Below are 15,335 nucleotides of genomic sequence, written 5' to 3' on the forward strand. Positions count from 1 at the left end.
CAGCATATATGCACATACACGCATATACAAACATGCACGCACACACACAAGATACACACATATATACATACACACTCACAAGGAATTTACTTTTCCAAACTGGGCATGCTGGTTCACAATGTGTAATGCTGGCACTCAGGAGGCTAAAGCAGGAGGTGACAAGTTCCAAGCCAGACTAAAATGCAAAACAAGACACGGACTAAAAAAAAAAAAGAGAGGGGTTGGAGATTTAGCTCAGTGCTTACCTAGCAAGCACAAGGCCCTGGGTTTGGTCCCCAGCTCCGAAAAAAAAAAAAAGAAAAAGAAAAAGAATAGTTATTTCCAAAAAAAAAAAAAAAGAGAAAGAGAGAGAAAAGAAGAATTTTGCTTGATAAGAGCAATGGGTATGTCTTAGTGGCAGAGCGTATACTCTTAGTATACGTAGGCTCAGTATGTGACAGAGTGTGCACTGAGAGTAAAATATCCCAGGCCCAAGTCATTCTCCTCAAAATGTCTACCGAGCAGACATTAAACCATAAAATGAAAACTCATGACCCTGAGCTGGAGCAGGAAAGGAGCTCCAGGATGGTGCAGATTCACCCCTGAACCCTCTCTGGCCTAACAGGAACATCCCCAGTCAAGCTGAAGCATGAAGCACCAGGACCCACACAGGTCTAGTTCTCGCTCTCCTGGGTCCATGACCATCAGGCCCTGGGGAGTGATGTTAAAGATCCCAGAGCACCTGTACGTATCCCCTGAATCCATCCTGGGTTCATGTGTATGAATTCTGGGTTTAGGGGGACAACAGGCTTGGGAATCTTGTCAGTCAAAGCCATAGGGCAGCCAGGAGTGCATCAGATTGTTCATGACCATGATAAACTATCCATTGTGTCTCTCTGGGGTGACCTCGATTGTGTGGGTCTTGGTCGTTTGTTTTCTCCATTGGAAGATGGAGCTGCAGTATTACCTGTTATTTGAGGGAGTTGGATGAACACGAGGGATCACACACCCTTGTAAAAGCTGTTACTTCTCGAATGTGGGCAGAGTGGTGCCCAGGAAGGGCACCAGGGGATGGAGAAACAGCAGAGATGCCATGTTGAGCAGTAAGAGCTTGTCTGGGCAGCTGGCAGGAGCACACGCACGCGTACACACAAACACACACACACATACACACACACAAATACACATACACATACACATACACATACACAAACACACACAAATACACATATACATACACACACATACACACACAAATACACACACACATACACACATACATACACACACAAACACACACACATACACACAAATACATATACACATACACAAACATACACACATACACACACAAACAAATACACACATACACACACAAACACACACATACACACACAAATACATATACACATACACACATACACACACACATACACACACAAATACACATACACACACACATACACACACAAAAACACACATACACACACATACACACACAAATACATATACACATACACACATACACACACACATACACACACAAATACACATACACACACATACACACACAAACACACACATACACACACACAAATACACATACACATACACAAACACACACACATACACACACAAATACACATACACATACACACACAAACACACACACATACACACACACAAATACACATACACATACACACACAAATACACATACACACACATACACACACAAACACACACATCCACACACACAAATACACATACACATACACAAACACACACACATACACACACAAATACACATACACAAACACACACACATACACACACAAATACACATACACATACACAAACACACACACATACACACACAAATACACATACACATACACACACAAACACACACACATACACACACAAATACACATACACATACACACACATACACACACACATACACACACACAAATACATATACACACACACATACACACACAAATACACATACACACACACATACACACACAAATACATACACACACACACACACACACACACACACACACACACACACACGCTCCCCACAGTATCATCTGGCTTCCAAATTCTCTTCCCACCTACTCTTCAGCCTCTGCTCATTGTCATCAACATACATGCTTCCTGCTCTCCAAGTTCTTGTTGCTGCAACTGGGCTCTAAACACTAGCACTCCCTGGGGTCACCAGCAGCCACAGCCCCACCCACACAGCCTGCTCATTTCCAGCCAGCTCTGCTGCTTTCAACTGTAACTACATGATTAGTAAAAGTCTCTTCCCGTTTCGGTTTTGTCCATAGCTTTAAAGTCTTCAGAGAAACATCAATATTCTTGAAGAAAAATTATTTTGAAGGCTAATGGGTGAAGGTGCCTGCCACCAAGCCTTACAACCTGAGTTTGATCTCTGGGGTAATTCTCCATATTGCATGCCATGAGTACATGCACACATACATGCACACACATGCATCCACAGGCACACACATATGCACACACATATGCACACATGCACACAACACACACACCACAAACCATAACAATGAATAAGTGTAAAATTTAAAGGTCATCTCATAGACTAAACTTTGAATAAAACCCATTTTTATTCTTATACTATATTCAGAACTCATGAAAAAATTGTCAAGAAAAAGGGAACCAAGTAGAAAAACCAGCAAAGATATAATGGATACATTTTCCAAAAAGCAAATCTAAATAGCCAGTAAACAGAGAAGGTGCCCAAACTCAATAAGCAGTAAAAGAAATACAGACAAAGGTAACAGTAAGCTATCGGTTTACCATGCAAAACATTAAAGGTAAATTTATGTTATACTCTAATCTTCTATTTATAAAACTAGGTTTTTGGAAAGTAGCAACCCCTCCATATTAAATGCATATTCCCGCCAACCTAGCCATCCAATTCTGAGGATTTAAGCCAAAGAAATGAAAGTGCCCACATGTAAAGGATGGGAGCAAAAGATACGTCAGAGAGGATTTGTACTTCAAAACCAAAGGGCTGGCAAGTGAGGTGATGTCCGCACACAATGGAATGGCTGAAACATCAGACACTGGGCCAGGAACTGCCGTGCCCTTCCTCAGCAAATGAATCGAAGCTATTCTAGCTGGCGTCTCCATAGTTACACACACAGGTTGATAATAAATCAAGCCAGGGTTGTCAACAGTGAAGACAGATGTGGAGTCAACCTAACTGGGGAAAGTTGGGGACAAATGAAAGCACACGTGCAGATGAAAGATGAGCAGGGACCATAAACACCAGGTCCTATGTGCTGCATGTGCATATACATAAAAGTTATCGAAAAACAATCAGCCCTTGCCCTGGTGTCTAACCTATGGCCTCTTGATGCCGTGAGTAAATTATCAACCACTAAGACAGAGATCACGATTCTATTTGGTATAAACAACTGATCCCCCCAGCCCCACATGTGTATCTAACATCGGACAGGTTTGAACCAGCAAGCGAGACTGTGGAGAAAGTCCCCGAGACTACTGCACTTGGCACTGGGTGTGAGGTAGCAAGGAAGGCTGCTACTTCCTCCGTGTATGTTTGTTTTGGTTCACATGTCTTAACAGGGAGGTTATTTAGTATTCAAAAAACATCAAAGAAAATGTGTTGTGTCAATAGAGTTCATCTGTCTGTAGAGGCCAGAGGCATGACTCCTTCTAGAAGCAAGAAGCATTTCAAAACTTTACCACTCTGTTTCCATCTTCTCTGGTGATCTGGATATGAAACCGTTCAATATCTTTAAAAAATAAACGGGGAGAGAGAGAGAGAGAGAGAGAGAGAGAGAGTTAAATATTCAGGGAAAGCATTAGTCCTATCTTTCTAATAACTGTGGATACATTTTTATATAATAACTGCTTAGAAAATAACCCATGACAACACAACTCTTGCAAGACACTGCAAAACAAACATCGTCGCCCCCCTCTGACAGCCTCAAGGTCCACATTTACTTTTCTCTGTACTGTTATAATCTATGGATCGTCTGGCCATTCTTCCCTCCACAAGTGTATCAGCGTCTTAGATAAGACCACAAGAGCCTCGTTACCAGGGTTGACCTCGGATGCATATATATTCATCATAAGTATATAATTAATGGGTTATATAATTAATTATTATATTAATATATGATCTATTAATGCATATATTTATATATTAATGCATATATATCATTAATAGAGGTAGAAACTATACACATACACACACGGCATTTTAGGAACAACACAACACGAATAAAATCTATAACATTTTAATCCAATTTGTATTAACTAACCGTAGGATGATGTCATCACACAGGTATAGGCAGGTATGAGATAGAAGGAGGCCTGTCATTGGATGAGAAGGAAGGATGGGCGGGAGAAAGGTTTTAGAGAGGAGACTGGAACTGAGGAGAGGAAGTGGCTAAGAGAACATGGAGGCTGATGTTAAGATTCCTCTCTGCACATTTACAGGTTGTTATGAATGTTCTTAAGGGGTGGATGTGTACAGGGCTTTGTATGTCTAGGTGGGCAATTATATCTTATCAATTGGGTCAGAGGTTATCGTGTTGTGTGTTCTTTCATTTGACGATTTAAGTTCAAGAGAGTATGCAGTGGCTGGAGACACTGGGCTGCCATGGAGTTGGGATGTGTATTTCTGACATGGTGGCGACCTGCCTTGGGAACTGGATGGGTAGAGAGATTGCTGCCAGGCTCAGAGAGAAGCCATCGGCAGAGTGATATGGGATGGAGCAGAGCAGGTGAGACGCTTTGCTGAGGAGAAGATATCTACCAGATATGTTGGGGCACTGCGGTGCCAGATCTAGTGTGGAGTAAAGGACAGCATTATTTTATAATTTTATGCAACAACTAACAGCTTAGGTTTAGTGACACTTATATTCTGCTGGTTCTATTTACAAGACACAAACATAATCTGCCCATTCAAACATAATCAACACACAGCTTCATCTCATAATGTGAAAGACTGCTTGTTGGTAAGTATTCGTGGATTTTGTCTGTAGCCCTTCCCAAATCTGAAAACACCTTGAAAGGCCACAACCTCTCGTGTCATTTATACTTAAATTTGGTCATGCTGCTGTGGGCCTTGAGATCTCCCCTGGGATTCCTCTAGAGCCCATGCCTTCCCTTTCTTTTCTCCATCCAAGCCTCTCACGCTGTTCTACAAGTTGATAAGTTGGACATCTATGTACACATGAACTATTCCTTTCCCAAGACAAGGAAACTGAGTAGAGGTTGAGGAAGGAGTTGAGGAGGAGGGAATGGTTTTTGCAGGGATTCTAGGTCTCATATGACATCAAGGAGCCCCAGTGATGGTGAAGATGCCCAGCATGTTCAGTCAGGCGTCACACTTCACTGGGCGACTACACATGCTCCCCCATATATTACCTAAAGATACACTTACATTTCTCTTCTGAAATCAGTAACAGGTGGTTCTGTGCAAGAAGATGACTTTCAGCTTGTGGGTAGAGGAACTGTAGAGAGGGAATTAGAAAGATCATAAGCAACTTTTGGCTTGTACCAGTACCTCAGTAGTTGACCATGGTCACTGCTGCGCCTCACGCAAGGAACTGTGAACCACAGACTATTTCAGGGGATTCACTGCACACCTGTCAAAGTTCAAACACATAGAGGAAAGAACCTTCTAGGACCTCAGTTGTCTAGGGGGAGGTTGGTACCAGGAACGACTTTTATCATCCTTCCTTTGAGCACAAGACAAAGAGGGAGCTGCCTCCAGAGAGGGTGTACTTCCTGTTTGGACTGTTTGATTCTGAAGACAATCAGGAACAATGCAAGGAACATGGATACGACATGTTCCACTGCACGCAGAAAAAAAAGTGTGGTCAGTATATTTATTATGAAACTAAACCCAGTATATAATTAAAAACTGAGTAAGCACACTCCCAGCTGCAATTTCCAGACATCTGAGAGACAAAGAACAAAGGGGCCAGGGACTTTCCAGGAAAGAGCAGGGAGCCATGATGTGGCAAGTGACTAAAGAGTGACAAGGTTCAAAGTTACGATAGCGGCCACTGGGAAGAGAGGGGTTGACACTGCACACCCTTTGTGTGCTCCCACTGTGTGTGACTCCACCGGCCCTGGCTGAAAGAAAGCAGGCATGAGGTGATTCCAACAGCTCAACGCTTTCATCATCAAAAAAGGACGGATGGTCGGCCAGCCTTCTCATTTTATGGCGTGAAAAGCCATTTACTAGAAAGAGTTACCAGTGAATGTTGTTCCCCGGAAAGCTTTATTATAAAAGGACATAGCCACATGTGGCCCAATTTCCACAGACACTGACCTCTCCATTACCATTGTATAACTATTATTGTATAACTACTATTTACATAATAGATCAGTAGAATTACTGATGACTGTGTGACATTCTTTTTACCAATGGCCTTAAAAATGACATACTAGACAGAAATACGGAATTTGGCTACAGAAACAATACAGAGTTAACTATTAGTGACTTGTGAGAGTGTGGGCTAATGAGATGCCCTGCACGCTGGGCTGAGGAATGGGCTGAGGTGAAGACCTCAGTGCTTTGCCATAAGGAGATAACCCTTAAGAAGATGGTAGGTCTGGGTGGGATATGTCATTGTCTCCTCCCTTAAGAGTTAATCCAGTTGGACAGGCCCATGACCTAGCTAAGGGAGTGCCTCTCGGGAAAGGAGGACAAATACCTCTAGGAAGGCAGGCTCACTTTAAGCCATGCTAAGAGGTGGGTAGCATAAGCATCCCTTTGAAATAGTGCACTTTGTGCTCCCAGAATTCCTGCCCCCGGCACAGTCTTGTACAGAGCCACAGACTTTCAGGTCTGTCATATCCCTTTTCTTCTCTCTTCTAGGCTTGCTTACCCTAACATGGTGGGCTCTCTAACATACTGAACATCACACCCCATCACGTGACTGACTGCTGCCAAATGGCTGGCTTCCATGATGACTTAACTCAAGTAGTGTGGCTTCCCTCACCCCCCCCCTTCTCTCCAGATAATCCATTCTCCTCTGTATAATCAAGATTTACAGCTTAACTGCCCTGGTATGATTTTCTTTTAAACTCTAATAACATTTTCCTAGAACTTAAAAAAGAAGACAAGCTGGGGAAGTTCCATGTTTGCAGAAGTAGCTTGCCTTCTCAGGAATGCAGGTACCCGGGCGCTGTGGCTGCCGATCTCTAAGCCTCTGCCCCATCTTGCAGGGTAAGCACCGAGAAAGTGATTTTACAAAACTCATACAGGTGGTGGTTGTCGTGCTAGTGTTTGAGGTAGTCCTAGAGCAAGGCCTGAACACTAAAACATAGCCTTCAAGTACAGCTTTCCAGCATTCAAGATGGCTCTCTTGCATTCTAAACCAATTAAAAGTGAGAATCTACACAATCACTATGCATCTTTAAGGGAACAGCGTCACAAACACAGCAAGACTGTGAGAACTGGCATCTGCCATTGGCGCATGTGGTATAGATGTTTAGAAGGAGCCATATCTAAATGTAGCTCAGGCCGTCGGGGACTCGCAAAGGATGACAAGGAGGGTCCAATCACCAGTGTCCCGCTACAGTTCCTCGGACAGTGGTGACCGACTCCCTGTGTAGACATGAACATATGAAAGATAAAGACAGAACACAGTGCAGACCGGATTTGGTGGATGGTGAAGAGGCACATCTCTGCCAGGGAGAGCAACAGAGCAGAAGGCCAATACATGCCATGAGTGGAAGCTTGACGTCCCATCTCTAGAGGTGAGGGTGTAAGAACAGGAGGCCAGGCTAGCCTGGTCTATGTAGCCAGCTCCAGGCCAGCCAGGGCTACATACTGAAATGCTGTCTCAGAAGAAGAGCGAACAAGCAAAGCACTCCTTCCCTGGGCCTAATTCCCTTACTTGTCCTTTAAGAATAATGTCACGATCATTTACCCTGCCTGAGTGGGGATGCTGAGGGAACCCAAAACCAAGTCAGAAAAGGGAAGTGTGCTCTGTCTCATAGCCATCCCTGTACTGACAACAGTGCAGACAAAGTTGCCAAGGGAAGAGAAGGTGCTCACGAGCCCCAGGGGGAGCCTATCTGCAAGCAACTGGAATGGCAGTGAAGAGCTGGAGACAGGAGGAAGGAAGGAGAGGGAAGAGAGGGGAGGGGGAAGGGAGCGAGGGGAGGGGGAGGGAAAGGTAGGGAAGGAAGAGAAGGGAGGGGAGGGGAGGGAGGGGAGGGGAGGAGAGGGAGAGAAAGAGAGAGGAGGGGGAGGGGAAGGAAGAGAGGGAAGGGAAGGGGGAGGGGAGAGAAGGGTGGGAGGAGAGGGGAGGGGAAGGGGAGGGGAGGATAAGAGAGGAGGAGAGAGGAAGCCAAGCCCTCCCTTAATACAGAAAAGAGGCAGCCCCATTGGCTGTAAGCTGGGGCAAAGTCAGATACTACAGGTGAGACTAGTTGACTCCAGGTCGACCAGAAGCTAGGAACGTGAAATGAGGTTCAGGGAAATTATGCTCTAGCATATCTGTGGACAACCAATCCTGACTACCTGCGTTAACTATCAAAGGCCTTGGATGTTGAACACTAGACTTGATCACAGGCCACTAACCTCCGTTCACACTCTTGCACATAATCTCACATAATCTTCTCTTGTGTGTTGAACTACGCCTCGTATCACACATCTTATTGATTTATTAGCATGGAGCTTGTGGCCCACAGCACTAGAACTCATGCCCAAATAGCTTATCTAAGTAATACACATACACACACACACACACACACACACACACACACACACACACACACACTTCCTCTGTAAAATACATCACAGCCTTTGTGCTCTTAGGAACACTTGATGATACTTCCCAATGATGCCAGGAAGTCATCAAAAACATCACAAGGAAAAGAACAAAAATGAAACACCCATGGCTCTAGGCAGTGAACACCACTTGTCTACGGTGGGAACACAAGGCAGAACATCCTTGGGGAAGTGCAAACAGATGACTCACCTGCCCAGCAAATGCCCAGCAAAGAGCCACAAGGGTAGATTTTGAATTGCAAATACGTCCCCATAAGGGCAAGAATGCACGAGTGTGGGATCTTCAGATAAAAACGGACAGGCCCGCCTGCATCATCCTTTGCACACCTCTACAGCAGTGCAGTGTTGCTGAGGTCAGGAATCCACTGCCCTTAATCAACCTGGTGAATATGCGGAATAAACCATTTTAAAGCTTACCACCAAGTTATTTTGACACTTGGTGTTCTCACGTGACAACATTGCTTTACTGTCAGATATAGGAGAGCCAGGGTGGCCAGGCCAGAATTCCTATCTTCATGTTAACAGGGGAAGCCTCAGGTCTGGTTGCTGCCAGCCTTCTCCTCAGGAATACTGCTTAGCAGATTAAATGCGATGATGCCTGTGAACATGCCGTGTAAACAAACACCTTTCTGCCTCGGTGTCACACCTCCTCGGGATTAACGAGACAAGACAGACAGCAGGCTTACTTACCTGTACCCAAACGCAGCTATCCACAGCTTTCAGAACCGTCACGTTGTTAACAGGGTGGATTTCAACCAGCAAAGTTAGGCACTTCGATCCTACAGAGAAAAGGAAGATTTCAGTCATAAAGATCAGAACAGCACGTGTTCTCTTTTCTCAAGCGACCATCAGGAAGAATGCCCGAGGTATCAGCTTATGCCAACAGTGCGTTAAGAGAACAATCCTACCGTCACCATCATGTCTCTTGAGGTGACATTACACTGCAATTCTATCCCCTGGTTCCTTTCAGGGTTATGGGGTGGGCCCAGGGACTCTATAGGAGCAATCAGCCTAGCAAAGGCCCGCCTTCTGCATCCATATATAAGGGAAGGTGCATTTGGACCAAAGAATGCCCACGTTCAAAGGGAAGCCTTTGAGTGCCCTAGGAAGGGCAGCAGGCACTGGGAAAGGAAGCACCACAGCTAAATGCAGACGGTTTCTGAAACAGTATACTGTTGCCCATAATGCAGGAGAGCGCCGGACAAGCTGACCCCCAATGGGTGTCCTTTCCCCTAGACAGCATCGTTTGCAAATCGGGACAGCCGGATGTGGAAAGTGTGTGTTTCCTTTTATAGAAGCTATTTCTTAATTTTTTTCTAAGATTTACTTTGACATTCCTCAAATTCAAGATTGAGGGCCATAGGTAGTAAGTGAGTGGTTGAGGGATTGGTAGGGCACGTGGGAGGCCCTAGTTTTCATTACCAAAAAATGGGGGGACATCAAACCAGATAAAGAAACCACAATAAGGCAGAAGTCAGTGTAGCCGGAGTGTAAGCGTAGCGTTTTTTTAGCACGGCTTTGTAGACCAGATCATCATTGTTCTGTTCATTGTTGTCTCTCCGATTCTGCAGCACGGTGGCAGTCCTGTGTGTGTGTGTGTGTGTGTGTGTGTGTGTGTGTGTGTGTGTGTGTGTGTGTGTGTGTGTGTACAAAGAATTTCTGATGTATGTATATCATGGCTGATAGTGCCTGTCAGTAGTTCATAATCTCAGTTTCCCCCAGGGACAATGGAGCAGTGCTCTCAACAGCTGGCTTAGGTCCTCAGTATCATCACTGAGCAAATGTCATAAAAGTAATTAGGGGTAAGGCCATAGCCAGGGGCTGGAAGGGGTTTACCACAGATGTCCGAACTTAGGTCAAAGGTTCCCCTCTCCTGAGAGCACGCTCCAGCTCTTAAGACTACTATACAGTGCGGTTCTCTCTCAAGCACTGTATTTTGGATGTCAGTGTGCAATCTGAGGATCATACAGCAGACTGGAATCAACTCCAGTTTTCAGTCCTTGAAAAAGTAACGTGACGTGCTGGTCCAGGAAAAGGTACCTAGTGTGAGCAAGCTTCCAGGATGTGGTCTAACAGACTATGAGTCCTGGGTTAGTTCTGCTAAAAAAAAAAAAAAAAATCTTTAAGGATCACCTGCGGGTAAACTCCTGACCCAAGCAGCAGATGGAGCTCCATTGCACTCCCACATCCTGGGCTCCCGTAACTTGTCCAGCTGCGAGTTGTCCTGGAGCTTTTCCCAGGGGGGTTGGGAGGTTGGTGAGGCCCTGGTCCTCAAACAGCCTGGAGGAGAAGCAAGCTGAGCTGGCAGCTCACCCCTGTGACCAAGGGCCGAAACTCAGGCCTGAAGGGCCGCTGGCTATTCAAGGGCTCAGCTAGTATCCTACCCCACTCCTCACCTCCACCCAGACCGCCAGAGGCAAGGCTGGAGAGCCAGGTACTCCTCAATAGCCTCGTCCCTGCAGGCCAGAGAGCATACATGCTTCCGCTGCGGCCCTGGAGGGCCGGGCTGGGTGTGAGACCTGCAGCCACAGCCCTTCCTGTAGCCTAAGCTCTGACCACCCCGGCTCCCGAACTCTGGAAGCCTAGCTTGCAGAAACTCTGTCTACCTGGATGTCGGGTTACAAACTGGAGATGAGGAGGCAGACCCTCCCTGTAGACCCTGCAGACCCTCCCTGTAGACCCTGAGGGCCACATCTGACTCCCTCGTCTGTAAGGTAGAGAGTTATGCTTTTCCTTCTACTTTTCTCTGAGAGTTCTTACATAGTCCAGGTGTCTTAGTGAGGGTTTTACTGCTGCAAACAGACACCATGACCAAGGCAACTCTTGTAAGGCCAACATTTAATTGTGCCTGGCTTACAGGTTCAGTGGTTCAGTCCATTATCGTCAAGGCCGGAGCATGGAGCATCTAGGCAGGTACAGTGCAGGCAGAGCTGAGAAATCTACATCTTCATTTGAAGGGGGGTAGGGGGAAGATTACTGACTTCCAGGCAGCTAGCGGGAGGGTCTTAAGCCCATGCTCACAGTGACACACCTACTCCAACAAGGCCATGCCTCCTAATAGTGCCACTCCCTGAGCCAAGCATGTACAAACCGTCACAGCAGGATTCGATAACCATAGTTGATGATGGGCTCAAAATGTTTAATCCCTCTGCCTGTACCTCAGAAATGCCAAGGTTAAAGAGGTCTTTTTTGGGGGGTTTTTTTGGTGGTGGGGGTTGATTCTGCCCTGGAATCTGGAGTGAGTCTCCTGCCTCAGCTTCTTGGGTGTTGGCCTACTCACCCAATGTTGTGAGAATTGGGGAGGAGGGGGGTCTGTGTGACTTTTTTTTTTCTTTTTAACATTAGTATTTTTTAATTTATTTTGTTTGGGGATTTTTTTTTTAAATTTTAAACAAGAAGTTTATTTAAGTAACAAGACACTTGAGTTGAAGGGAAAATGACCTAGGAGCATTTTATTCAAGAGTGATTTATCCCTTCTTAAAGACAGATTGCCCTACATGTAAGAGCTATGTACCAAAAAAGTTAAAAAGTTATCCTCGGCTTTACAATGATAAATGAGCATTCTCCAATTGAACAAGGCATGCAAGGATTTTGTGTTGCTGGGTTCTTTTGTGAAAACAATGAGAACAAATAACTTTCTGGAATGAGATAAGAGCTGAATGACCTACTAACGGAGAAGGGGGATATTTTCCCAGAACCGGTACGTTCCCCCGACTGTCTCCATCTGATGTTCCAAAACAGAACACTGGGTGTTTAGTTTAAAAAAGGAAAAAGAGAAAAGAAGAGCAGTGTGCGTGTGCACATACGCATGTGTGCACACTCCTGTGCATTATGAACAATAAAGACATAGGGTCAGGGAAATGGGAGAGGAGAGGAAGCTATACTGTGGTAGTCAGGATGAGGCGGGACCAAATTGCGGCTTCTAGCTGAGAATGTATTCTTGTTCTGTAACAAAGTTCTGGAGGAGAGCGGCGCCTCCTCTTTCAGTGGACACCTGTCTGCTGCTGGACACAGCAATCTACCTTCGTCCCCCGTTTCCGACCTGCAGGTGTGCTTCACTGCCTGGCTGCCTATCATCCCTGTGCCTGACCTGCCTCATTGCAAACCCTGCCGTTCACAACAGATTTCCGTGAGTTCACTAAGTGCTGTCTGCCTCTTAGTGTTGATCTGCGCCACAGAACCATCCTGCCCGACCGCCTTCAAACGATTATGACTGTTGCTCTCAGCCTTGTGTCCTCTCCGAGTCCTTCCTTGAGCCGGAAGTCTCCTCAACTTCCCCTTCACAAAAGAGGCCCCAGGTCCACACAGAAGGAGCACACAGGCAGACACCAGGGACAGCAGAAGAAGGACGCATTTGGGGATTGTTTTTTTGTTTGTTTTGTTTTGTTTTGTTTTGTTTTTTTCCTTTGTGGCAGTTTCAAGGCTCACCTTGCCCAGATCTCAACCTGTTTATTGATGGTGGTGGTGGTGGAGGTGGTGGTGGTGGAGGTGGTGGTGGTGGAGGTGGTGGGGGTGGTGGAGGTGGTGGGGGTGGTGGTGTGTTGTGGTGGAGGAGTTGTGATGGTTGGTTGTTAGAGTCCTGTTGTGTACTCATTTCTATCTATGGCAGATCGATAAAATTATTAGTAGACACTAAGAAAACAATCCTTGAGGGATATGGGGAAATGAGTCAGTGGGGAAAGTGCTTGCTATGCAAGCATAAAGAACTGAGCTCAGATTCAACATAAAACAGTCAGGCACCGCAGTGTTTACTTGGAACTCCAGAGTGGAGGCAAGCAGATCCAGCTAGCTCCTGGGCCAGCCAGTCTGGCCAAATCCATGAGCTCTGGGTTCCGTGAGAGCGCCTGTCTCACACAGAACCAAACAGAGACCTACAGAGGAAGGCATGAGATGTTAAACTGTCCTCCACGTGGGTTGACACGTCGCACTCGTGTACACATATTCTTACATGTACACACTCCTGCTGAATACACAAATCACTTGAAAAGGCAAGACAGCAGTGAGCTATTATGTTGAATCACAAGCATAAACTACAGAATGAAAAGTCAAATGTTTGATCAGTACCACAGTTTATGATGGGGAAAAAGAAAAAAGAAAGGGAAAAAAATAAAGCTGACAGGACAGCACATCGATTCTCAAGGCTGCATTCCTGTTGACTGGACAGAAGCAACGATGAGTGATCTAGTTTCATTCTGTTGCTGTGACAAACACCTTGACCAAATGTGACTTAAGGGAGGAAAGGTGGCTCTCTGTTTGTTTGGCCTACACACCTAAGTCACACTCCTCCGTGTGTCATCGAGGGAAGTCAGAGCAGGAACTCAAGCAAGACCTTGAAACAGAAACCACTGATGAAGGCTGCTTGCTGACTTCTCATAGCTCATGATTAGCTAGATTCTCATATAGCCCAGATCCACATGCCTAGGGAATGGTGCCGCCCATGGTGGAATGGGCATTCCTGCACTGATTAACAGTCAAGGATTCCCCCACAGACACATCCACAGCCCAACCTGATTTGGACAATCCCTTAACTGAGAATCTTTCTCAGTTAACTCTCCACTATTTCACACTGACAGTGAGGAACTGTGGAAATCTGCTTGTTGCCTAAAACATGGCTCCAGCAAAAAGAGGAACATTGATAGTCAAGAGGAAAAATGGGATAAAAATATTGTGAAAATTGAAAACAAGAAGGAAATGCGACTTTCCCTACTAATACCCATTTTAAATGTATAAGAAATTACTCCACTGGGCAGTACAAACTGACAGCCAACTTCCTCTTATAATAATTCAGACATTCTAACTACGTGAAAAACCCACAGATTGTGGAAAGCCAGAGAAACTATAGAAAGAAAAATAAGGAATCACCCTACATCTGGCTTTTACAGCATGAATCCAACTATGTCCAACTACCATTTAAATTCTTTTACTCTCAATAGCAGAAACCATCTTCCTCCACTAATCACACGCCAGGCATGTGAGCAATACAAACTACCTTAATGGTGGGAGTCGGCCACTACCAAAAGGAACACCTCTCATTAACATGAGAGACAGTTCCATGGAATAGCTACATATCTGTCCCTAATGGCATGAAGGCTCTGAGGAGTCTCTATGACAGTGGGGTTCCAATAGGAGTGGCCACTCCAGTTGCTGCCCAAGAAGGATCTACTGTATCTGGTTCGAATGCAGCCCTATAAGGGAAGACACAGAATACAGCCTGGACCTCTTCCTACGGAAGGTCATTTTCTAAACAAACATCAACTTTACAATGGCCCAGGAGAGAGGTTGCTGGCAAAAGCTGACTGTTAAGTACGTGGATCAGAGAACCTTTTACTTGAATTATGTTATTGGTTGTCTCTTTTGCAGTGGGGAAAGAAGTCTCATTCTAAACAACAGAGTGTAAAGTAACACTTTGCAGGAGACTACTTTTTTTTTTTTAATAAAACGACTTACATGGTAACCGTTTGTTGGCAGACAAAAGAAATCTTTCCAAAGTATCTGTTTAAAGGACAAAACATCATGACATATGCTATAGTCCTTTCTG

General features: G+C 45.2%; 1 protein-coding gene across 4 annotated transcripts in view; it reads right to left on the minus strand.

Annotated features, from left to right (window-relative positions):
• The window catches only part of Gsap (gamma-secretase activating protein), a 94,338-nt gene that overhangs the window by 56,453 nt on the left and 22,550 nt on the right, over nucleotides 1–15,335 (minus strand). For all 4 annotated transcript variants that reach the window (XR_015685521.1, XR_015685520.1, NM_001395028.2 and 1 more), the window contains 3 exon segments: nucleotides 9,488–9,576; nucleotides 5,429–5,498; nucleotides 3,721–3,770 (listed from right to left, as the gene is read on the minus strand). Coding sequence is in view for 2 of the 4 variants with exons in the window: in NM_001395028.2 (NP_001381957.1) it covers nucleotides 3,721–3,770; nucleotides 5,429–5,498; nucleotides 9,488–9,576 (209 nt within the window). In the remaining 2 variants the exon portion in view is untranslated.

This window comes from Rattus norvegicus, chromosome 4, assembly GCF_021556685.1.
Source record: "Rattus norvegicus strain SHRSP/BbbUtx chromosome 4, alternate assembly SHRSP_T2T, whole genome shotgun sequence".
Classification (NCBI taxonomy): domain Eukaryota; kingdom Metazoa; phylum Chordata; class Mammalia; order Rodentia; family Muridae; genus Rattus; species Rattus norvegicus.